Source organism: Zootoca vivipara, chromosome 2, assembly GCF_963506605.1.
Source record: "Zootoca vivipara chromosome 2, rZooViv1.1, whole genome shotgun sequence".
NCBI classification, from domain to species: Eukaryota; Metazoa; Chordata; class Lepidosauria; order Squamata; family Lacertidae; genus Zootoca; species Zootoca vivipara.
Window position 1 is genome coordinate 36362583 of NC_083277.1, and position 24982 is coordinate 36387564.

The following is a 24982-nucleotide window of genomic DNA, read 5'->3' on the forward strand; positions in this document are numbered from 1 at the left end:
AATCTTCAAATCACACCCTGTGATGAGTGAAAGAAGTTGCACTTGAAGAGCAGTCTACATGTGTTGAAGCTAAGCAGGTTTGGATCCAGCCAGTGCCTGGATGGAAGATTGCCTGGGAACCATCTCTATACTGTACTTACTTGAGTTCCATGATGGAAAAAAGATAAGAGATAAATGTTGTAAATAATGAACTTTGCTGAGCAGCCAGATGTAACATATAAAGAGCTCTAAAGACTCTTTGGGGCTAGGGTTGTATAGTATACATACACATTTATTTCCTCCAAGGAAGCTAAGAAATAGTAAATCTGCAGCGAGCTGCAAATTTAAGATAAACAAGGTCTTGGAATGCAGGAGCTGGCAGAGAGAGTCATACAGACTCAAATTCCTTATTGAATAAGAACATCAAGTTAAGGTAGACCCACTCAATAGAAACCATTATTAGAGCTTACAAAATAACTTGTTGAAGAAGTAAGTCAAATAGGAAATATTTGGTCCCAGTTTGCAAACAGCATGTTACATGGTACAAAGTATCAAGTGCTAGGGATCATGGTTTGTTTCACTCAGACAAACAAGCCTTACCTTAACATCGTGGTTTGTTTGGAGTAAGACAAACCATGATTTCTGGTCTGGACACAACACATACTGTATAGTGAACTTTTCTCATCATGCACCTCAACTACTACCATAACACTTGTGAGTGTAGACATAGGCAAAATAGGAGTAAGTGGCTGAGGGTGTAAAGAGATAGTGCTGCTAAAGCCTCTGTTGCTGCTCACAAAGGAGAGAAAGGAATTAAAGGCTCGATATCTGTTTCACAGGTGTTGTCGAGTGAATTGGCTGAATTCCAGGGTGACACTGCACCACTTCAGAATGCTGGTGGGTGCCACCATTTTTAAAAAAAAAGCTTCCCTGGTGTTTAAAAAAAGCACATCCAATAGGATTATTATAGCAGTCTGCTCTCTGTTGTGCTATTTTTGTGTTTCTGTTTTACTAACAAAGAAATTTTTACGTATAAGTCTGATACGTATAAGTGGTATGGCCCATTCAATCACCTCATTCCTCTGTACAGAAAGAAGAGGCTTGGAGAAAGTGCATTCTGGTTCAGTGGGTTTGAGGTCAGATAAGGAGTGTGCTGAGAACCAGTCAAAATTTTCTGGCATCAGGCACCTATCCTGTGTGCAGGGTGCAAAAAAGCAGATATGAGAGAATTATTTGTGTTGTGTATTGAAGTAATAGCACAGCCAAGTATGTATTGTAATATAGAGTTTATTGTATTGTATTGCAGTGTTTATTTGAATGCAAAAGTTCCAGCGGGAACGTATATCATTTGCTGGTTCAGAGTGCAGGATTTGGATCCGCTGCTGGATTGGTTTACGCTGGAGGGAATCACAACAATTTGTATGATTTGTATAGAAATATGGTCTTTCACCATCCCTATAGCCTCTTTAGGCCTAGGGTTCTATAGTATACACTAGTTTAATTTTAAAAAGGAGGGTGCCACATTTGGCATATATTCTCAAGACTCAGTGTGCATACAACCTGCCCAATTTTCTAACCATAGGGAAGGTCCCTCCAAGAGAAGCAGCAACAAATATACTGTATCTGTGCATTTGCCAGCTGAAGGCAAGCAAGGATGAAGGAAGGCAGACCAATTAAAAACCACATCCTTCAAACCAACATCTCTAAAAGCATATATTATGAATCTATTACAAATCTGAGCTTCTTCAAATCAGCAGTCAAGTGCATTCTATGGTATTTATTGTTCATTGGCATCAGAGTCAATTTAGGAGCAGAATGAATTAGCAGGGTGTTATCTAGTATAATTTAACACAACAGTTGGAGTGCTACCCTCTGGCTCTCCCTTCCCTTCCAAACCTGATTGCCTTGAGATTCAACTAGTCTCGGCCACTCCCCACATAGCACTTTTCAGAGCTATTTTCTCATTTAAAAACCTCTCAGTTTCACTTCCTGTTTGTATGTAGATTTTCCTCAGGCCCATTTTTAATTCAGTCAATCAGATTCAGGTTCACTGCCCAGACAAGCAATACTGGATTAAAGGGCAGGCTACTATTATGCACAATACTCTGCTGCAGACACACAGCTCTACCTCTGTTCATTATAGCATACTGTCCCTTCCATCTGCAGGGCCCAAACATGGGAGAACTGAGGATGGATACAATTTTCCAGTGGCTTCGAGAGCCAAGGGCAGCCCAGCCTGGACTACAAAGAGAAATAGTGAGGCTAAATTGTAGATTGTTTTATTTAGCAAGCCCGCCCATCATCGCATGTGGATGATATGCGGATATGTAATTTCATTTTCCTCTATTTCCAGAGTTTGCAACCAGAGTTTGAAAACTCGGTTTTACAACGAACCATGGCTGCCTCTGAAAGGTGAAGGGAGAGACAATCTGCATATGAGGGGCACAGTGCACAAGCCTGTGGCACATTTCTGATTTCCTAATTTCCATGGTTAGGACATCAGGAACGGTACCCTTGCACTAGGCCTTAGAACTAAGGTTAATTCAGCTGCACAGTCAAAAATAATTCTGGTTATTTTCAGAGTGTTACTCCCGTTACACTTCCCATATTTCTCTAACGAGCACATTACTGTGAATGGGTGCTGATCCCTGACTGTTTAATATTCCAGTTATGACTGTAGCAATAGGAACTATCCTGCAAAAACAGTGTAATGTTCCACAGAGCACTGAGCACACGCATGAGCTGACCGCCACCTAATACTCCATCTACTCAGATAAACATTACTGTAGCAGACTAGATTTCCTGCTAGGTTCCTTCGCTCTGTGGTCAACCAAGCCTCTTGGAGCCAGAACACAATTGTCTCTGTTGGATCTGGGAGACACTGCCTGAGCAACTATTGTAGGACTTTTTCAATTCCTGCCCTTTTTGTACTGGATGTCTGGGTCATTTTTGTTTTGTTTGCTTTCTGAGCCATCACTCTGGAGGCCTTCCCTCCCTCCAGCTGCCCTTTTCAACTCTCCTAGTATTGGGCAATTTAATGGTTGAACACATCAAACCCTGCTGATGTAATACACCCATCTCCTTGGAAGTGCTTCCTGCGGGGAAAACTGCCTGCTTGTCTGCCTAAGAGCTCTAGCTAGCTGCAGTATTTGGGGGCATTTATCCACAGCTAACAAGCAGTAAGTAAAGAGAAAAGGCTTTCTACATGCCCATCCCAAGCAGTCCATCAGTGAAATTGCATGCAAACATTATCGCAAACAGGAGGCATTCCAAGCAGTTCAAATTCATTCAAAGAAATATTTCAGTAACACAAGCGGCCAAGGATCACCAGCCAAAACCCCTGCATTCTCAGTAGATGTGTGCTCATCAGTTGACATGACACTGGCAACCACATGGTTGGCATTGGCAACCTTCTGTCGATCCATCACTCACCTTTTCCTTCATCTTCTCAATCTTCTTGACAGAGCTGCGGCGCTGGGGCCTGTCTTCATGCCGCAACAGGTTCACGCTGATGTCCCCTGCTTTGTTGAACTGTTTCTCTTCTTGCTTCTCGGCATCCTTCAGTTTGCTTTCGGCACTGATGCTTTCAGCGTGGTACATATGGTATGTTTTCATCACCTGAAAGGTGAGGGAGTTCAGCGAGTCAGCTTATAACAAAAACAATGAATTCAGCGGTTGCAAAGGTTGGTACCTTTAAAGCACACCCAAAGCACTCTTCCCTGCATAAAAAAAACAAAAACCTGTGGCACTATAGTTTGTTAAGGGTTGCTGGGAATTGTAACTCTGTGAGCAGTAAACTACAATGTCCAGAATTCTTTGAAAAAAAATGAATGTGCTTTAAAAGCACGGTGTGTTTACGTAGCTCAAGACTCCCCCAGCCAATCATTCACTTCTTTTCTAATAGGCAACATATTTTACATTGTGCTTCATCCTCATAACAACTCTATTGTGCCCCACCAGGACTCATTTGACCGGAGGGATTATGAGGCTGAGAGATTGTGACTTGTCAAAGCCCATATAGTCACTTCATACATTACATCAAATAGATTTTAAGCCAGAATGTGATGAACATGTGTTTACAGATATGTATCTTATAGACTAATTAAAGCACTGTGGGTGGCTGGGCAGCTCTTAGGAGTCAAATTCAGGTTTGCTTCAGCCTGAAGTGTGCAATCGCTCAAGGCTATGGAAGAAGAGGAATTCTGAACCCATCTACTCCAGACCATAACCATTCATGTAGGCAACAGAGGACGAAAAAGGGATTCCATGCTAGAAAGCTGAAAACTGTAGTGGGGGTGGGGTTGAGAGGTATCTGGATCCATTTACTTTTAAAGAACCCTTTCACTTATTCTGCATTAGGTGACAATAATACAGATTGTCTGCAAGGTACTTTATAGAATCTTGTTCATCCCCCCCCCAAAAAAAAATCCTACAAGAAAGGCTACATCATATTTGATTGGATAAAAGCAACGAATCTAAAATTTAATCCAGACCAGATGGAACTGGGTGTTTTGCTGATTTGGAGCAGGTATACAGTCAGCTTTGGATAGGCTTGGAAAATTCAGAACTGACAAAAATAAATTCTTCACACAGCACATAGTTAAACTATGGAATTTGCTTCCTTAGTTGGCAGTGATAGCTATCAACTTGGATGGCTTTAAAAGATTAGACAAATTCACGAAGGATAAGGCAACCAATGGCTACTAGTTATTGCTGTCTGTGTTCTATCTCCACTGTCAGAGGTAGTAAGTATACCTCTAAAAACCAACTGGATAAGGGGTGAGTGTTGTTGCACTCAGGTAATTTTTGCTGGTTTTCCATAGGAATCTGGCTGGCTGGCTGGCCATTGTGAGAACGGGACCCTGGATTAGATGGGCCATTGGTCTGATTCAACCACTCTTATGGCTTGTGTTCTGCTGTTAAATGCCAGGCTCACAGTTTGGCAGGTGAGAGAAAACTCAGGGTGGGATTCATCTAAAGAATTCCCACTTCTCCTCCTCCATGTCCCCTGAAATTGCCTCTGAGGGGATCAGGAGAACCCTCTAGAACAGCATGCAGGGAGAAAAATGGGGGTCGTTCCCTTTGGAAAACTGAAATGCTTGCACTAATGGAATGCTCAATTTAGTACAATGTTGAGTTCCTCTGTTGGAGTGCCAGCAAAAGTTTTTTTCCTGGAAAAGTAGGATCTAATCCCAGTCATTCAAATCCTAGTCACATCCAGATTAAATTACTGTAACACACTCTACATGGGGTTGCCCTGTAAGACAAGACACTTCAGTTGGTTAGAAAGAAAGAAAGAAAGAAAGAAAGAAAGAAAGAAAGAAAGAAAGAAAGAAAGAAAGAAAGAAAGAAAGAAAGAAAGAAACTGACAGGGTGTTAACTGGGATTTGCAGGTTGGATCACAAAATTCCAATGTTATGTCATCTTCACTGGCTCCCCGCCAGGTTCAATTCAAACTGCTAGTATTAACTTTTAAAAGCATCCAAGTTATGGTTCCTCATTTATGGAATGCTCTCCTCAGGGAGGCACACCTGGCGCCATCTTTAGGTGACAGGTGTGCCTTTGGATCTTAATTTTCTGCTTATCTTTTAGTGGGGCAGGGTGTGTGTGTGTTAGGTTATTTTTAATGTTTATTTTTGTATGTTGCTTTGAGTTCCATTTGAGCAGCTAATAAACAGGAGGAGGTGGTGGTGAAAGAAATAAGTCCTGACCAGATGCCTAAAAAACTGTCTCTCCCTTTACAGACCTACAAGAGAAAAATGGCAACTTCTAAGCTTCTGATCTGTGTCTCTGATCTGTCAAAATTATGGTGGGCAGGTATGACACAGGGCCTCACTGTAGTGGCACTGAAGACTAAAAACAACCTCCCAAAACAGAAGGTCTGTCTGCTTGCATCCCTAACTGCCATTCAGCTCTTCTTGCAGGGTTTTTTTTTGGGGGGGGGGTGTTGATGCTTCTTAATAATCTGCAGGGGCTATTTTTTAAAAGTATTTTTAAATAGTCTTCCATATATTTTCTTTCTAAGCTGCTGTGGCTGTTTTTCAGGATTGTAGGGGCACATATTTGCCTAGAGCACACCTTGTTATGTAACTGTCCCTTCAAATGTCAGATGGAATCCAATCAGAGTCCTAAAGGACTTGGGCTGAATGTGTTTTAGCTGGCATTTGCTGTTTGCTATGACATTTCTTTTTTTGCTTTAGAGTTAGTCACTAGATCCTGTTACTGCATTGATTAGCAAAGTATGCATACGTGTGTGTGTGTGTGTGTGTGTGTGTGTGTGTGTGTCAGAAAGAAAAAAAAACCTCATTGCTTATTCTTACAAGGCATAGCAATAAAGTGTGTCATTTTTGCATCATTAATTTGCATTACCCCAAGTATTCTGCAATAAATAAAAATAATATCTATTTATTGCACAGTACTCTAGGCAATGCATAGTAATAAAACTATTTCTTAATATTCTGGATGTTGCATAAAAATAAATTGGTTTTATGGCCCTGTTAACATGCATTCCACACGGTCCTCCTCTTCTACCAGTCGTTGCATATGATAACAGGAAAATATTTTTTTCACACAGCTACACAATGTGGGGAGGCACAGCCTATCAGACATTCCCTGTGCCATGTATCCATATTGCTCAACCATGCTTAGAAGCACAAACATTATTATGATCACATACAATAAGGGAACATTAAAAACATACCATATGAAGATGCCTTACAGTATATCCAAATTGGTTCCTGCCTTAATTCTAGTCCAGGGTGGGGAACATTAGGCCTTCCAGATGCTGCTTAACAACAACATCCATCAGCCCCAGCAAGCATGGCCAATGGTCTGGGCTGTTGGGAGTTATAAGTAAAGCACCAGCTCTCCAGCAGTACCTGCTCTAGACACTAAAGGAAGAGCTGTTTTCCAGCAGCAGTGCATCTGCTTTGCCTGGCAAACAAACCAGGTTCAATCCCTGGATCCTGGTATTTCCAGGGAGAGGTCCCTGTCTGAAAACCTGGGCAGCCTCTGCTAGTCAATATAGGCAATACTGAGCTAGATGGAGCAGTGATCTGATTTTGCATAAGGCATCGTCCTATGTACGTACAGTGTGGCCTCAAAGACTCACATCTTGAGACAGCATCAACCCATGATGCTGCTTCACTCACTTTGTTTTTGTCTTTTACACAGAGCAGCAAACTCTCCATGGACACTCTAGGGCACAGACAGCCAAAGTGCTGCCCTCCAGATGTTGCTGCCTTCCCATCCACCCAGTCACCATGGCTAATTCTGAAGGAAGATGACATCTGTGCTCCAACAACATCTGGAGTATACCATTCAGACTACCACTGTTCTTTTTCAACCTTCCTGTCAACCAAGGATCTTAGGCTATGCCACACTGGTCCCCAAAGGAATGCACAAAAGAGCTTATTTTTCAAGTGACCTGGCAACCGTATCCACATTCCTAGCTTACTTCTTTCTTGGCATTAAAAAATGTTTTGTTGTAGAGAAAAATAAAAAGCTGGAACTCATTAAATGGTTCTCTGTTAACCTGGAGTGAGGTCTTGAGCAGAGGGCTCTGAGCAGAGGGCCCTGTACTTTTCAACATCTTTGTAAATGATTAGAATGGAGGAGAAGTCATGCTTATCAAACTTGCATATGACACAAAGCTGGGCGGGGCAGCTAACACTATAAAAAGACAGCATCAAGGTTCAAAATCATATTGACGGGTTGAAATGCTGGGCCAAAACACCATGACAAACTTCAATGAAAATAAAGATAAAGTCCCGCATTTAGGTACAAATGATCAGAGGCACAAATATGAGACTGAGGTGGGCAGAGGGAAATAGAATACCTGGTTTGGAAGCATGACATGTGAAGAGCATCTAGCTGATTTAGTTGATCAAAAGCTAAATAGAATGAGGCTCTTTAAAACAACCACCACCACCACCACCTAATGGAATCTTAGCTGCATTAACAAAAGCACAGTGTCCAGATCATGAAAGGTAAGTGTTCCGTTCTATTCTACACTGGTCAGACCACATCTGGAGTACTATGTCCAATTCTGGGCACTCAGGATATATATTATATATTATGAGATTTGAGCACGGGGCAGTTAGGGGAAAAACAAAGTTTGTATATTAAACTAAATATCCCACACACCAATGTGAATTTAAATAGAATGGGGGGGGGAGTTTCCCCCAGCTTTAATTATGAGAAAGTACCTTGACTGTGCATAGTCTGTAATGTATGGTCTGTTTCAAAACTAACCAAAAGCATAACCTCCTAATTGAGTTCTAAATGCCCTGCGGAAATATCATCACCTTAAGCCACTGCTGTAATTTCTAGTATTTAAAATATATAATATTTTTATAAAATATAAATATTGCTTATCTTATAACTATCTTATATTACAAAAACTGCTTAATATACTTTCCACTAAACCCTCATGACCATCTTCTTCCTTCATCTTGCCCCACCTCCCAAGATGCCTTTACTACTGTCCCATTTTCAGTTAAGCATGCTGAAGTTGCAGTGCCTTTTGTTTATCTTGTGATGGTGGAGTAATAAACATTCCACTGGTACTACAATGCCACTACAATGAGATGTTTGCCACCAGCGACATGTATATTTCTCAACAGATATACAACTACACCTCTCAGTTCTAGCACTCCCACCATAACCAGTATTTACATTCACTTTTAATCTCTCTCTAGCTCCAGGGGAGTAGGAAGTGAATTGTGGGGTAATTTACTGGAGGAGGAGGAGGTAAGTAAAAGAAGACCCTAGTAATGTCAGATTTTGGACTAAAGTCTGACAAAAAAAATCATTTTAGAAGTGCAAGAGTCATGTTACTCACAGTGTAGAGTTCGTTGGTCACCTTCAGGAGTTCTTCATGCATCTGAAGTCCGATTTCCTTACTCTGGAACACAGAACAGAAACGTTAAGTTGATAAATGGTAAGTTTGTTGCAAAGGAAAGAACTAAATGAACATGCAGGGTGGACTTTTAAAATATTATCAGACCTTATTTGACACTGCATCCAAGTTCTTGTTACATTTTGCCCTAAAGTGTTTGAACTGCACTGTATAGTGCTGTGGGTGAACCTGCCCACTGCAAAGATTCTGTATGAGAGGCATTTCTATGTTCTTAGCACACTGTCAGAACAAAAATAAACGTTAAATAGAACTACAATTAGTAGAATCAGATATAGGCATCTTAGCAGTTAGAACAATAAAGCACTACATGGTTGGGGAAGAAAAATGAAAGATAGACCTTTTGACAAGGAAAATGGTCATATTTTTCCAAATTTATTTTTTAATTTGTCCACAAACGAATATTGTTAATCCACTGCAGATGTAGTACCATCATTATTATAGCCACATTTTTCACATGGCTTATGAGCTTCCTGAAGTCTGTTCATGCTTTCCTCACTTTACAAAAAAGCGGGAGAATTTTTGCAACAGAGTTAGTTTCTGGTAATTCAATTTTATATTTAAAAAAAACTCTTCTGAATGTGTTCCCAATTTCCTGAACAGCTATCCAGATGGTTTTCAAAGTCCTTGTTCTGCTTTGCAGTGGTGTTACTTTTTTAAGCAGTATGTGCATTTCAGTCGTGAACGTGATTTGGGGGAAATAAAATTGCCTTGGGTTAGAAAAACGCCTTCAGTACTTTATAAATGTAGCTACAAATGCTTTCTGTCCATTTTTCTTCGGAAATTGAATTGGTATAATCCCAAAAGGGATGCAAATCAACATAGGCTCTGCTTCTCTCATTCAGAAATGTTAAGTCCAAATTACATGTGTTCTTTATCTTGAAACAGGCAGTAAATAAATGAACCATTAACGTAGTTCTCACAAACAGCAGATGAGCTAGCAAGCCATTTAACTCCACAGACTGGTCCCGTCCAGCTATTGTTGGACCATCAGTGTCAGTGAGCATGGCCAATGGTCAAGGATGATGGGGCTTGTAGGCCAAAAACATCTGAAAGTCACCAGGTTGGAAAAAGCTGTTCCAAGAGTTCTAAAGTCTAAGGTTCAATTGCTAATGAAGCTAGCAAAGGATGTCAGATAGCAGGATTGTGTGACTCCTCTGCCTGAGATCTTAAAGCACTACTTCCAGGTCAGAGGAGATGGTTATAGGCTAGCTTCAGATGTTCATATATGAAAACCCCCATGTTCAGCTGCAAGTGCTACATATATGAAAAGTGGACACTGCTCCCAAGATACACTCTCTTCTATGGCATAGAAGTTTAAAACAGGAGGTACTAGTGTTCTAAATCAGCAAGAGAAGCCTTCTCAACTGCATGCAATGATGAGAAAAATGTATTCTGTACATTTCCATTGCTTTATCTCACAATCTGCAGGAGCCAAATCTTGTCTTAAGTTAAAGCTCCACTTAATTTGCTTAAAGGAGGGTATGTCCTATTGATTTACCTCTTAGGGTTTCTGTATACTCTCTGTAGCCTCACCTACAAACTTGATGTAACCCCAAAATAAACCTGAATTTAAAATATGCTAAAGTGGGGATAATCTACAAAAAAACAACAACAACTGGAAAGGAGGGGGAAGAATGGCATTGCTGAAATAGGAATACATAGGAGTACAGAAGAAACATGGGGATATATATGAAAGGGCATAAGGAAAGCATCTCATGATATTAGTTTATGATTAGTTCACATCATAAAGCTATTTTTTAAGTCCCCAGGGATGGAAAGGAGTGGGTCATACACTTCATTGGAGAAGTTAAAGAATGTAATTGGGCAAGTGTGTCCACTCCACACACATCTCTAAAAACAAACAGGGAGCACAGATGAATAGGGAGTGGGGGAAGCATTTGAAAGAAGACTGATTATGCTCAGCGGGCACAGAATACTGACTGACTAGCTGGCTTGGGGGGGGGGGGAGGGAGGAATCATGTGCCTGAAACTCTGACCATAAAAACAGCGCACACTGCAATGTTGCAAGGGCCTACATGTTCTTTATAATTTGAACAGAAACTTCTAAAATAGATTTCTTCCAAAACGGTGGCACACAACAAGCAGCTGGTATAATTCCATATCCCAGAATTTTATCACATGGTTGGTCTGAGCCAAGAGATCCCACATCTGACAGGAAGTCTTATAATTGAAGACATCTGGGTAAGCCATCTCCTGCCACTAGCAAAGACTACATTACTAAAATAAGGTGTTGGATATGGAGCATACACAGGCAGAAAAAAGTTGGCTCACGTTAGACAGACGCAGAGAGAGAGAGAGAGAGAGAGTTTATTTAACAGCAAATTCAAGTTTACCCCTTATTACAACAGAGGATCCAAATCACAAAACTTTTTTCAGAAGTGATGAACGTTCTACATATGTTGAACGTTCCATCTGTGCAAGTATTTCCGCTCACCACAGAAGAATCCCCACTTCCCTCCCGCTATGTGAGGTTTTAGGGGTTTGCCTGACCCACCCAAGCCAATTGGGGGTGGGGTGGGGGGAAGGAAACCCTGTTGCACAAGCGTAAATAAGCCTTTATGCAGAGCATCCATGGACATAATTCATTAGGTGACTCCGGTGCTGCTAAGTGCTTTCCATTTCCACAAAATATAAGTTGCATAAACATGCTAATGTGTCCAATACATAAAAGGAAACACATTGCTAGGACAAGGAGGGCACCATTCTCCTTCAAATATCAAATCAGACTGAGCTATTCTGTGTTTCACCTTTGACACTTGTTGCTGCAGTAGCATATTCCTCTGCCATCTTGAATATTTCCCCAGAACCCTGGCTCAAAATCTCTCCATTTTGCCTGGCCTCATTGAAGCATCATTCGTCCAAGATTCTTCAGAGACCCTATTAGCCTTAACCCTTGTTAGCTTGCATCCACTATTTGCTAATACTTTTGCATAGGGGTGTATTATTTATTTTTGTTTATTAAAATGATTTATATACCACCCTTCAAGAATTTCCCCATACAAGCGATTTTCTTTCAGCCCCTGAAAATAGCAACAGCATTATTTCTTTTGGTCTGTTGATATGCAAAAATGGGTATCAGGTAAAAACAACTGGATGCAAACAGGGGAGGAAATACCGTAGTAGAAAGGATTTTTTTATTTCAGCTTTTATGTCCCAACTGCCTTAAATCACACATTACCTCTGAGTGATATTTTGTTTTTAAAACAAATGTTTAGCAGGAAAGGTGACAGTTCTAGCAATATGCCTGGAATGTTTTCATTGCAGGGATTTGTGGTTTTTGCTGGTCCACAGCCTCAGTGTTTAGCTTTCAATGCACTCAGCTATAAACCTTTCCAAGGAAAATTTACTACTTTGTTACAGAGGACTTACAGCAAGAAACCACAGCCACTAGAGGACAAGTGCTCTTTGTCATTATAACTTTGAACAGCCACTGGAACAAGCAAAGCAGTATTACTACTAAGTATTATAAAGGTCTTGAAAGACAAGTTTAATAATAACCTAAGCCACCCCATCAATGGAAAAGTCACTGGTATGAGATTATAAAAGCTTGGTGTAACTAATGAGAGGCCTTGGGGCTTGGATCTTGAGAATGGATCATGTCTCTCAAGCAAAGGTTGTTATAACAAGTGGCCTAGCCTGAGACAGATGTGACAGTTTGGCCCACATCAGCAACACAATCCTCGGGGTGGGGGCGGATTCCAAAGTTAGATCATAAATCTAAGCTCAGGCAGCAGAATGTTCTTCTATGTTCCACTATGCAACTCTAGTCTGAGCCATTATAAATTATTATCATTGTTAAAGAATCATAATGTTGGAAGAGACTACGGGAGTCATCTAATCCAACCCCCTGCAATTCAGGAATCTTTTGCCCAGTGTGGGGCTTGAACTCACAGCCTTGAGGTTAAAAGTCTCAAGTTCTACTGACTATCATTATCATCACCATCCGCCCTGAACCAGCAGGTCCCAGCGGGAGTTACAACCATTTAAAATTCAATATTAGAATCAGGTAAAACAAATGCTAGTCACGGGAATAGGGTGGGTCCTGAGAACACACATCTCAGGTGTCAAAGGCCAGGGTAAAGAGGCCCATCTTCAGCATATGTCAGAAACTCTATAATGAAGGGGCCAGATGCACCTCTGTTGGACGAGTCGGACACGTCTAAACGACTAAACAACATGTACTGCCTCCCAGTATGTTTCTGAGCACAATTCAAAGTGTTGGTGCTGACATTTAAAGCCCAAACCAGGGGTAGGCAACCTAAGACCCATGGGCCACAAGCGGCCCATGGGGGTCGTTTAACTGGCCCATGACCCCCCCCCCAACCAAGCCGCCCGCTTGGAGAGTCCCCATGTGCTGCGCTAAACCGGTGCAGCGCGACACGGGGACTCACAAATCATGCACGCGATCCGGCCCATGGAGGGATCTCTGCTGGAGTGAACTGACCCAGGCGAGGTAAACCTTGCCGACCCCTGCACTAAACAGCCTCGGCCCAGTATACCTGAAGGAGCGTCTCCACCCCCATCACTTAGCCCAGACACTGAGGGCCACCTCCGAGGGTCTTCTGGCAGTTTCCTCACTGCAAGAAGTGAAGTTACAGGGAACCAGGCAGAGGGCCTTCTCGGTGGTAGTGGCCTCCCTGTGGAACGCCCTTCTATCAGATGTCAAGGAGATAAAGAACTACACAATTTTTAGAAGACATCTGAAGGCAGCCCTGTATCACGATGTTTTTAATGTTTGACATATTCTGCTGGAAGCCACCCAGAGTGGCTGAGGAAACCCATAACAACAACAACAACAACAACAACAACAACAACAACAACAACAAACAACAACAAACAACAACAAACAACAAACAACAAACAAACAAACAACAACAACATTATTAAATTATTATTACAATGCTCATTGTGTTGTGGCATATCACCCTCTTGTCAGGGGCATTTGGAAAATATTTGTGAATTTTTAAAAATACTAATGGACTCAAATTATGTATAATGTCTACAAAATATACTGGATAACATTTGTAAATATTTAATATACTCCTTGTTATCAATAGAACTCCTGAAGGTGGCAGAACATGTTGACATCTTCTAATAAAACTTTCTATGTTGAGCATCATTTTGATGCTTTGTTTCCTTTTGCGGGAGAGGGGATCAATATTTTTTTGTTCTGCCCATCCCTTTTTCTTCTTTCAATGTTATGTTAAAGCAAGGCAAGATCCTATCACATTATATACTTGAAGAAAATGTGTATCATAGGCAGAATTATAATATTGCACCTAGCTAGAAGAAACACTAGTGTAAAAACATTGGAGTGAGCTTGAAACATTACCATCAGCTGTAATTTTAAACCACTACTATCAGAACTATATGCCACATCAATAGACAGACAGATTACAAACTTTCATTCTTTTTGGAGAATATGTTGTTATTACTTATTAAATTTGTTTTCCACCCTTCACCCATAGATCTCAGAGCAGTTTACCACATAATACAAGATTTTTTAAAAAACACAAATTACATAATAAAAACAAGAATAAAAACAAACCAAAAACTCCCGCTCCCCAGAGAGCAGGGGGGAGGCAGAGTTGTTACCATAGCTGTCAAGTTCTCCCTTTTTTAAGGGAAATTCCCTTATGCTGAATAGGCTTCCTCACAAGAAAAGGGAAAACCTGACAGCTATGGTTGTTACATTGGCTTAAAAGCAATGGAAATGGAACCTCATTACCACCATAGCATGCCATCTAAAGCCCAGCAATAAGAACAGAAACTCAAATGGGTTTTTTTAAAGCTGATTTTGCATTAGCCAACTATGACTGTTAGCAGAAATCAAGATGATAAGATTGTGTTCGTGGAAGACAATCTTACTCGGCTAAGAGTGATCGTCAAAGAAGAAGAAGGTAAGATGCTAAACAGATACCCAGGGGTTCCCTTTCATTTGCTCAGCAGAAATCATTTGCACCGTTTTATTTTACAGAATCCAAAGCACTTGCGTTAATATTGGGGGACATGAGTTTCCAACAATCAAAGTGATTTCTCGTTAAGATCATGGCACCACAGGATATTTCTATCCAGCCTACCACAGAGACCTGTCTGGACAATTAGACACTCTCACATAATCCACCGTCTTGAGATTTTAGCCCTTTACCCTTGCAAAGTGAAATCTATCTCCTATGATTGTGGACGATTAATTATTTATGCAAATGTCACAACACGGTGATGCAATGCCTTCTGACACCATAAAACCCAGAGAGACAGCAATGTAATGATGGCCTTACTCCAAACCACAGTACATCTCAGAATGGCTATGATTACAGCAATGAAGGCATCCCTGGAAGGAAAGATCTTTCTAGCAAGGAATGGATACAATGGGAAATAAAACCATTTCAAAAATCCATTGTACATGGGATAGATGTATAACCACACACAACCAGCCAAGTCATTGTAGTACCTATATATGTGCATTATCTCCCTTTAGAGGTCAGCAATAAGCACAAATAAAATGATTTACAAAAAAAACCTGTCTGTTTAGAAATTACTTAATTTCTGGTAGTAACTGCACTACCACGAGTTGTAAGGAGGTTACCATGAAATAAACAACATTTTCCCCACTAGTCTGAAAAGAAGCTGAAGTAGAGCTGGGGGGTTTTAAGCATTGCTTTTGCAATATAATTTCACCATAGTACTAATAGAGAACACCCTTATTTTGTGAAACACAGTGATGGTAAAAAATATATATATATTTATATTATCTGTTGAAGAACCAGAAAACTGGCAAAGAAAAGTGTTTTGTGGAATCTGTCTCCAACACTCCCATTACAACCATGGGCCCAATTTTGTAATGCATCAATGTAACAGACAGAGGACAAAATAATGATCAGACAGTGGAGATCTAAGATTACTGATAAAAAAAAAGCCTCGGGGTCATTTTAGTCATTTAGTCTTCAGACTCCATCTAATCACCGGCAAGCAGTAAATGTACCAACATTATGAATCATAAAATCTCCAATAGTGATTAGGCAGGGCAGCTCCTAGGTATCTGAAGGTGCTGGTTGCTCTTTACTCCTTATTTGTTTAGTAGTTTTTTGTCCCTAATTTTATCCTTGGCTCCTCTATAAAACTCCATCGACTTTCCTTTGTGCTTTGGTTGGATGGTGGCCTTTGTTGTTGTTGTTTAGTCGTTTAGTCGTGTCCGACTCTTCGTGACCCCATGGACCATAGCACGCCAGGCACTCCTGTCTTCCACTGCCTCCCGCAGTTTGGTCAAACTCATGTTCGTAGCTTCGAGAACACTGTCCAACCATCTCGTCCTCTGTCGTCCCCTTCTCCTAGTGCCCTCAATCTTTCCCAACATCAGGGTCTTTTCCAGGGAGTCTTCTCTTCTCATGATGCGGCCAAAGTATTGGAGCCTCAGCTTCAGGACCTGTCCTTGCAGTGAGCCCTCAGGGCTGATTTCCTTCAGAATGGAGAGGTTTGATCTTCTTGCAGTCCATGGGACTCTCAAGAGTCTCCTCCAGCACCATAATTCAAAAGCATCACTTCTTCGGCGATTCAGCCTTCTTTATGGTCCAGCTCTCACTTCCATACATCACTACTGGGAAAACCATGGTGGCCTTTAATACTAAACAAAGGATAACATTTTCTTTGCCTGTTTCCTTCTTTTACACTGATTTCGTCTCCCCCACCTACCTATTATCACCACATCTTATCATTACAATAACAGTTCATTTAAAACTAACCACATTTCAGAGCAAAATACCCCCATATACCTTGGTAGTTAGAGACACTTACCAGCAGCACCATGTTCCTTACACCTTCACCTCAAGCATGCCCAATAAATCCACTTGCCCTCACCCCTAGGCATGGATATTTGGAAGTAGCAGACTATTTGCTTAATCAATCGTTGGGATCTACGTCTACAATTGGCGTAAAGGTGCACCGGCAATTTCTATTCCTTGCAACTCCCTTTGCCAAAACCATACCCACAGAATACCAAATGGAAGGGCAGTTGTGCAACAATAGTACCTACAGTAAACAGGATCCTTTAACAGCTGTGTATCTCTGAGTGAGTCAATGACTACCTGCCAGTTTATGGTGGTGGTGTGCATTTCTTCAGCTTAACAGTAGAAAACACTGTGGCATGAAATGCTGATGAAGAAAAGGCTTAAACTCAAGGAAGAGACCTTGGATCAGCTGCCCCTTCTTTCATATGGTTCTCTCTAAGTGATATCATCAATTGGCATAGAATCAATACTTGGTAAGGATATTTCCAAGGGTTACTTCAACAGTTCTTAACTTGTGGTCCATAGACCCCTATAGGGTCCACAGGTGGGCTTCAGGGGGGGAGGTCTGTGAACTGAGCTCAAAAAGGTAACCAATTTTTTATGCAATAAAATAAACTGTATGCAAAAAGTTTGTTTGAATGTGTTAATGTGCAATTTTCTGGGGAGGACGTCCATAGCTTTCATCAGATTCTGAAATGGATCCATGACTCAACGAAGGTTACGAAGCACTGGGCTACTTCAAACATTACAGGATTTCCTACAAAAAACACTTCCTATTTAAGGTGGTGGGGAGGGAAAAAACTTGGGTATATAACTTATTAGAGTTGCATAAATATTTACTGTGCTCTGTGTACATGCTCTTGGAAGCTGTGACAAGCATATGGTACATGCACCATAGCTACATATAGCAAAATAACTGTGCACAATCATCCTATTACATGATTATACATGGTTTTAAAAAGAACAAACATACAACAGTCTAATCATGTAGGTCTGATTTCGTATGAAATTTACAAAAAGTTAGTGCATTTATAGTAAACTTCTAAAAGGGGAGCGGCGAACTCTGGACATTTTAGTTGGGAGTTTTGGAAATGTAACCTTAAAGGAATAAGAACATAACAGGATGCTCTGCAACAGTTCTGCTTCTAGGGTTAAAAAATGTATTTACAATTCCATGCTCCTGTAAGGCAGCTTGATCTCTTTATATCAGAATGTGAGAATGGCTCTAGGCCCTAAAAATATTTACCTGCTGATTTCTGCAAATCAAGCTGCAGTTACAGGAACAAGGGAAGGCTGGGCTGTTTTGTGGTTAGTTGGCAACCCAATGTTCCACAGCTACCAAGGGGACTCCAGAAGCACCCGGGCATAGGAAAATGAATGGGTGAGGACTTTTTCTTGAAATCACTGAAGGGAGCACAACACAGCTGAACATGGTTTGCCTTAGCTCATCAATATGTTATACCAATAAATAAAATGTGGCAAGGATGAAGAGTGTTAAGAATAACTTTGAAAGACGAGTAAAGGTAAAGGTAAAGGTACCCCTGGCCGTTAGGTCCAGTTGCGGATGACTCTGGGGTTGCGGCACTCATCTCACTTTACTGTCCGAGGGAGCCAGCATACAGCTTCCGGGTCATGTGACCAGCATGACTAAGCCGCTTCTGGTGAACCAGAGCAGTGCACGGAAACGCTGTTTACCTTCCCACCAGAGCGGTACCTATTTATCTACTTGCACTTGACGTGCTTTCGAACTGCTAGGTGGGCAGGAGCTGGGACCGAACAATGGGAGCTCACCCCGCCGCGGGGATTCGAACCGCCGACCTTCTGATCAGCAAGCCTTAGGCTCTGTGGTAACATGCTTTTATTGATAATCTCAAGCTCCATGCAAAAAAATTAATTCACTGAAGCACTTTAAAATGGGGGGTGGGGTAGTTAATGATAGTCATTTTGTCTACTTATTTCTGAATAATTCTGCCACTTCAAAAATCTCATATAGAACTTAATGGAGTTTACAGTTCCAGAGAGAAAAACAGGTAATGGGTGGTCTTAAGGGAGCTAAAGGGGGGGAAATTCCAAGGATAAACACTACTAGTAGATTGCTGAAGGCTAATAAAGCAAGGATAAAATATGGGTGTTTTTATATATCCCTCATATTTGCATCATGAAAATACACATTTGCAATGGAAAAATTCACTACACATTATCATTCCTGTATGTATGTCCCCACAAGATGTCAAAACCAATTAATAATGGCTCAAAGGGGGAAATTAAAAGTGACATCTCTGAAACAAAATGTTGCTCCAATTTACCATCAGAGCTATCTACAACAGCTGTAGAACAATTAGGGATGTTCTTAACCCTTCTAGTGCTATCTAGCCTGCACAATTATTTTTAAAACGAGCTTGAGCATGCCCTCCACAGTACAGTATGAAAGTTGGAAGAACTGCAAAAAAACCTGGGGGGGGGGGGGGAATTCCTTCCAGTAGCACCTTAAGAGACCAACTAAGTTTGTCTTTGGTATAAGCTTCTGTGTGCATGCACACTTTTCAGATACTGAAAAATAAGTTCCAGGAAACAATCTTGCATTGACGCAGCAGATGGGTCTCATTCACTTAGCCATTTAAGGTAGAGTTGCCAGATTATCTACCTCCTCAACGTCTGCATGATAAAACCATTTTGCATTTGTGTTTTCTTTTGTTTGCTGATGTGAGCTAGCACGACTGGATACAGTGGGTATGTCCTGTAGGTTTTTTAAAAAAGTGGAGTGGGAAATACTCATGTGACAACACTGCAAGGAAATGTCTTGAACAATATTAAAAGACTAGCTATTTCCAGGACAAATTAACATGTGAAAAGGACTCAATTTTTTTTAAGTCACATTGTCACACATGTTATTAATCTGATTTATGAGCTGATCACTTTAAAAAGTATGCAAATCATGCCTGATTATGAAAGCCTGGCCCAGATGGTGTTCTTTATTCTGGTCAATAATATTATGGCTTCACACATGCCTTGGCTTTCCCAAATATTACAATAACAAACAAATAAGCATGCAAATAAGAAAGGAAAGGCTAATAATGATACACAATGGATTAAAGCTTAGGAAAAGACTAGCTCCAGAATGTATGGCGCGCACACAAGAGTGACAAAATTACAGCGCGAAATACGCTGTTTAAAAATGGTTTTAGGTCATCGTTTCCCAAAGACTTGCGAGCTGTACTGAGACTTCAGCCTTAAGTGACATGTTGTGAATAGAATCTCAGATGCACACTCAACACAATAACTCTGCTTTGCTCCGATTAAAAGCAGGTGCTGCGTCTGGAAAGCTGTGGATGGCATCAAGCTAATGCTACCTCTGGTTCATGCCAGGAACATATCAGCTTGGGGTGATGGCAGAGGGGTACTTAGTTGAGCATACAATGGAAACACAGATCCCATTGGTTATGCCGGGGAAAGCTACCGTTCTAAAGGAATTGCCTAAGAGCCACTGCCCGAAAAAATAAACTGTTAAAGCTACCAGGGCTTTAACGAGCTGAACGAGCACAGACTCCAGCTCCTTCTCAGGAGATGTCCACACTTCCATTTATCCTGCTGCTTCCCGCAGGGAAAGCCACGGTGTGCTGCTGAATCGGAGCCAACGGCAATTAGATTTTTCCACAGATTGCTGTTTGTTCCAGTTCAGTGGCAAAGAGCCTGTTTTCCCAGGAAAGTTGCAAAACCTCTTGGATTTGTGCTTTGTAGGTACAGGGCAAGCTGAATATGGCTGAGCCTACACTCCAGTCAGAACCCCTGACTCAGTCAAAAGGGTCTGACAATCCAACATTATGACCCACATAAAAAGTGGCCTTTAATGCCAACTGACATAATGGGAAACCTCACAGGGTGCGTAGTCACCTCTTTAGTAACAACGCAAGTCTAGTACAGTAGTTGCTTGGCAGAAGGCCACCCGAAGAACCTCTATACATTGTATCTGCCAGGCCTCAATTAGAAGTACTGTAAATAGTCTCCTCATACTGACAAACCAAATGGTTTTATAACAGAACATTTAGGGTTTGTCCACACTTGTCCCATGCTTATAAAGCACGACATGGGTGGTACTGTGGTCTAAACCACAGAGCCTCTTGGGCTTGCCAATCAGAAGGTCAGTGGTTCGAATCCCCACAACGGAGTGAGCTCTCTTTGCTCTGTCTCAGCTCCTGCCAACCTAGCAGTTTGAAAGCACACCAGTGCAAGCAGATAAATAGGTAGCACTGCGGCGGGAAGGTAAACAGCATTTCCGTGCGCTCTAATTTCTGTCATGGTGTTCCGTTGAGCTACAAGTGGTTTAGTCATGCTGGCCACATGACCCAGAAAGCTGTCTATGGACAAACACCGGCTCCTTTGGCCTGAAAGCGAGATGAGCATCCCAACCCCAGAGTTGCCTTTGACTGGACTTAACCATCCAGGGGTCCTTTACCTTTACCTTTTTTTATAAAGCATGAGTCTGAGTGGTTTTCCATTTGTCCTATGCTTTCTAGGCACAGATCCAAGTGGTTTCACGTTTCCCCCACAGCTTTCCCCTGGAATACATGCTCTCTATTGCTGAATCAGAACAAATGTCAATCCACATGGAACCCAACTGCCACCATTTGATCCGATTCAGCAGTTAACCGTAGGTTTTCCGAGGAGAAGGCAGTGGGACAGATGGCGGTGTGGACGAGCCCTTATGTAACTTTAACTGTACAGTGTCAGTTTCTCCACAGTTAATGACAAGGGAAACCCAGAATACAGTTTTCTGAAAAGGCCCACAAGTCTTTATGTAAGAGAACCTGTTCAGATTCATTTGCTCTGGCATTTTGCCCCCCAAAGTTCTTTCAGCAGTGCTTCATTATGTGGCGCTTACTCTCTCAGGAGGCTATTAAATGCACAATACAATAAATCAGACCCAATTAAGTGACATTCATTTACCTTTTTAAATAGCCGGATGACATCCTCACTGATCTGGGAGAGTCTAACAATGACATTGTTCATGAAGATGTCGTTCAGGGTAGCATGGTCTTTGCTTTCTCTCCGAGTCTGGGTCAGTACCAGATACCAGCAGTTCACAGGAGAAAGAAGGTGCTGATCCTTCCTATAAGCATACAAATTGATTGTTTAAATAATAATAATAATACATTTTATTTAACCCCCGCCCTCCCCAGCCAAGGCCAGGCTCAGAGCGGCTAACACCAAATATAAAACAACTAGTTAAAATACAACTCAACAACAAGACTAAATACATTAAAATTAAAATTAAAAATGCAGCCTCATACAAAAAGGAAAAAGAAAGGGAAAATGGGGGAGGGGATCAGGTTGGCTTCAGGCCAAACAACTCTGTCTTACAGGCCCTGCGGAAATAAATCAGGTCCCGCAGGGCCCTGGTCTCGGAAGACAGAGCGTTCCACCAGGTCGGGGCCAGTGTTGAGAAAGCCCTGGTTCTAGTTGAGGCTAATCTGATTTCCTTCGGGCCCAGGACCTCTAAAGTGTTATTATTTATGGACCTTAAGGTCCTCCGCGGGGCATACCGGGAGAAACGGTCCCGTAAGTACGAGGGTCCTAGGCCGTAAAAGGCTTTAAAGGTCAAAACCAGCACCTTAAATCTGACCCTGTACTCCACTGGGAGCCAGTGCAGCTGGAAAAGCACTGGGTGAATATGCTCCCATGGCAGGGACCCCGTGAGAAGCCTCGTTGCAGCATTCTGCACCCGCTGGAGTTTCTGGGACAGCTTCAAGGGCAGCCCCGCGTAGAGCGAATTACAGTAGTCAAGCCTGGAGGTGACTGTCACATGGATCACTGTGGCTAAGTCGGGGCAGGAAAGCTAAGGAACCAACTGCTTAATGCAGTGAAGATGAAAAAATGTCGCCTTAGCTGTTGTAGTAAAAAACGTTAGTTAGCTCACACATGAGGGCAGTCTTCTTGCTATGAGTAATAATGAGTTCCAGTGACTAAAAGTTGCTATCAAAAAGGTTGACCAGGCAAAGAAAGCCTGGTCAATTAACTTTCTATAAAACGTTATGTGCTTACAGCAGTTCACTATAAGAATCTAGAGCCGATATGATGATACAGTTCACAGCTAATTAAAAATTTTGTAAATAAAAATGAACAAATTCGGTAATCAGGCATGGGCAATAGTTATGCCCTTTTTATACTAACAGCTCAATCATATACCACTGAAACTATGTCCTGTTTATTCAATGTAGCTCACTTTCAAAATCTGTGCATTAGCAAATGGTATACCATAATACCGGTGGCGCTGTGGGTTAAACCACAGAGCCTAGGGCTTGCCGATCGGAAGCTTGGCGGTTCGAATCCCCGCGACGGGGTGAGCTCCCGTTGTTCATTCCCTGCTCCTGCCAACCGAGCAGTTCGAAAGCATGTCAAAGTGCAAGTAGATAAATAGGTACCACTCTGGTGGGAAGGTAAACGCCGTTTCCGTGTGCTGCTCTGGTTCACCAGAAGCAGCTTAGTCATGCTGGCCACATGACCTGGAAGCTGTCTGCGGACAAGCGCCGGCTCCCTTGGCCAATACAGTGGTACCTCGGTTTATGAACACAATTGGTTCCAGAAGTCTGTTCATAAACTGAAGCGTTCATAAACTGAAGCGAACTTTCCCATTGAAAGTAATGGAAAGTGAATTAATCCGTTCCAGACGGTCCACGGAGTACTTAAACTGAAGCGTTCATAAACTGAAGCGAACTTTCCCATTGAAAGTAATGGAAAGTGGATTAATTCGTTCCAGACGGGTCCGCGGAGTACTCAACCTGAAGCGTACTTAACCCGAAGCATGGGTGTAATTGGATCCAGAAGTCTGTTCATAAACTGAAGCGTTCATAAACTGAAGCGAACTTTCCCATTGAAAGTAATGGAAAGTGAATTAATCCGTTCCAGATGGGTCTGCGGCGTTCATAAACCGAAAATTCATAAACCGAGGTGTTCATAAACCGAGGTTCCACTGTAATGCGAGATGAGCGCTGCAACCCCAGCGTCAGTCACGACTGAACCTAATGGTCAGTGGTCCCTTTACCTTTAGGCCTTTATACCATAATAAAGTGTTTGCTTTATTATGGTAAACCTTTATTAAGGTAAAAAGGAAACCATTTCCACTATGAAGTCTAATAACATACCCCAACAATTTGGAAAATGTTATTTTTCAAAATACACTTCATTCCAGCATTAACATTTTCAGAATAAAAACAAAATTCCATGAACACAGGTATATATTTAACTTCAGTTCCCAAATAAAATTGAATGTTTTAAATGCCAAGTATTTTAACTCTACTGTGTATGTTCCTCTCCACCCCACCCCCACCCCCACCCCTGCAAAAAAGGCAGCCTTGGAATTTGAGCTCCTTGGTCCAAATGCCTATCCAATACCCACCCGGTTCAGCTTCCTCTTCCCAGCTTTAGAAGCCAAACAAGAGGCTGGATGCCAAATCACACTGAACCACTGTCTTGTTGAGGAAAGAAAATTACAATGAACGATATTAGACCAATTCTTTGCCATTAAGCAATCTCAACAAGTCCCCAGAGAGCAGTCAAGACCCACAACGAACATCTCATCAAGTCAAGAATATTATGCGCCGACAAAGCAATGCAGCAAGGCTTAGAAACTATGCAGTAGGGAACAATTCTGCATTAGTGGGGAGAAGGACTAGGTGACTTATTAGGGTCTTTCCATCTCCCAGGCCAGCTATCCTGACAAACCATTTAGAGGCCTCCTTTTTGTTATAGACATTGTTGGCTGCACTGCCAGTCATAGTTTTGAGTCAGAGAATATTGCAGCTTGCTTCCATTCATTTAAACTGCAATCGTGCACAAGGGCTACAAATTAGAGATTGGAGACCCAGTGGACGATTGGGCCATGAGCCAGATTTTATTGTATCCATTAATACAAGAAAGTGAGTCCAAATTCTAGATGAATACAAGCCGAATACAACTAACCAGACATGCATGGAAGTCCACTAATAGCTCGATAAGCCACTTGTTTTTGCTGCCTACCCAGGACAGCAAAAATGGAGACGTTTTCAAACACCTGGCTGGACCAATGTTGTAACTAGGACTGGCACTATTGCAAACCATGTGCCACAAATTGTACAGCCCTGCTCAAGTCCAAAGACATCAGGAAATATGCATGTTCCATTCTGCGGTGTTATAACATACCATTGGCCAAGAAAACAGAGGAAATGGAGTTGTTGTTGTTTTAGTTTATACTTATGTTGCAACACACTTCACTTGTAGCCCCTGGCCAGAAAAATACTGGGCT

General features: G+C 41.7%; 1 protein-coding gene across 6 annotated transcripts in view; it reads right to left on the minus strand.

Moving 5' to 3' along the window:
* The window catches only part of SRGAP3 (SLIT-ROBO Rho GTPase activating protein 3), a 175420-nt gene that overhangs the window by 64192 nt on the left and 86246 nt on the right, over positions 1-24982 (minus strand). For all 6 annotated transcript variants that reach the window (XR_004692015.2, XR_004692016.2, XR_009557095.1 and 3 more), the window contains exons 3-5: positions 21649-21811; positions 8822-8884; positions 3412-3597 (exon numbers count right to left, since the gene is read on the minus strand). Coding sequence is in view for 3 of the 6 variants with exons in the window: in XM_035106571.2 (XP_034962462.1) it covers positions 3412-3597; positions 8822-8884; positions 21649-21811 (412 nt within the window). In the remaining 3 variants the exon portion in view is untranslated. The remainder of the gene's footprint in view (positions 1-3411; positions 3598-8821; positions 8885-21648; positions 21812-24982) is intronic.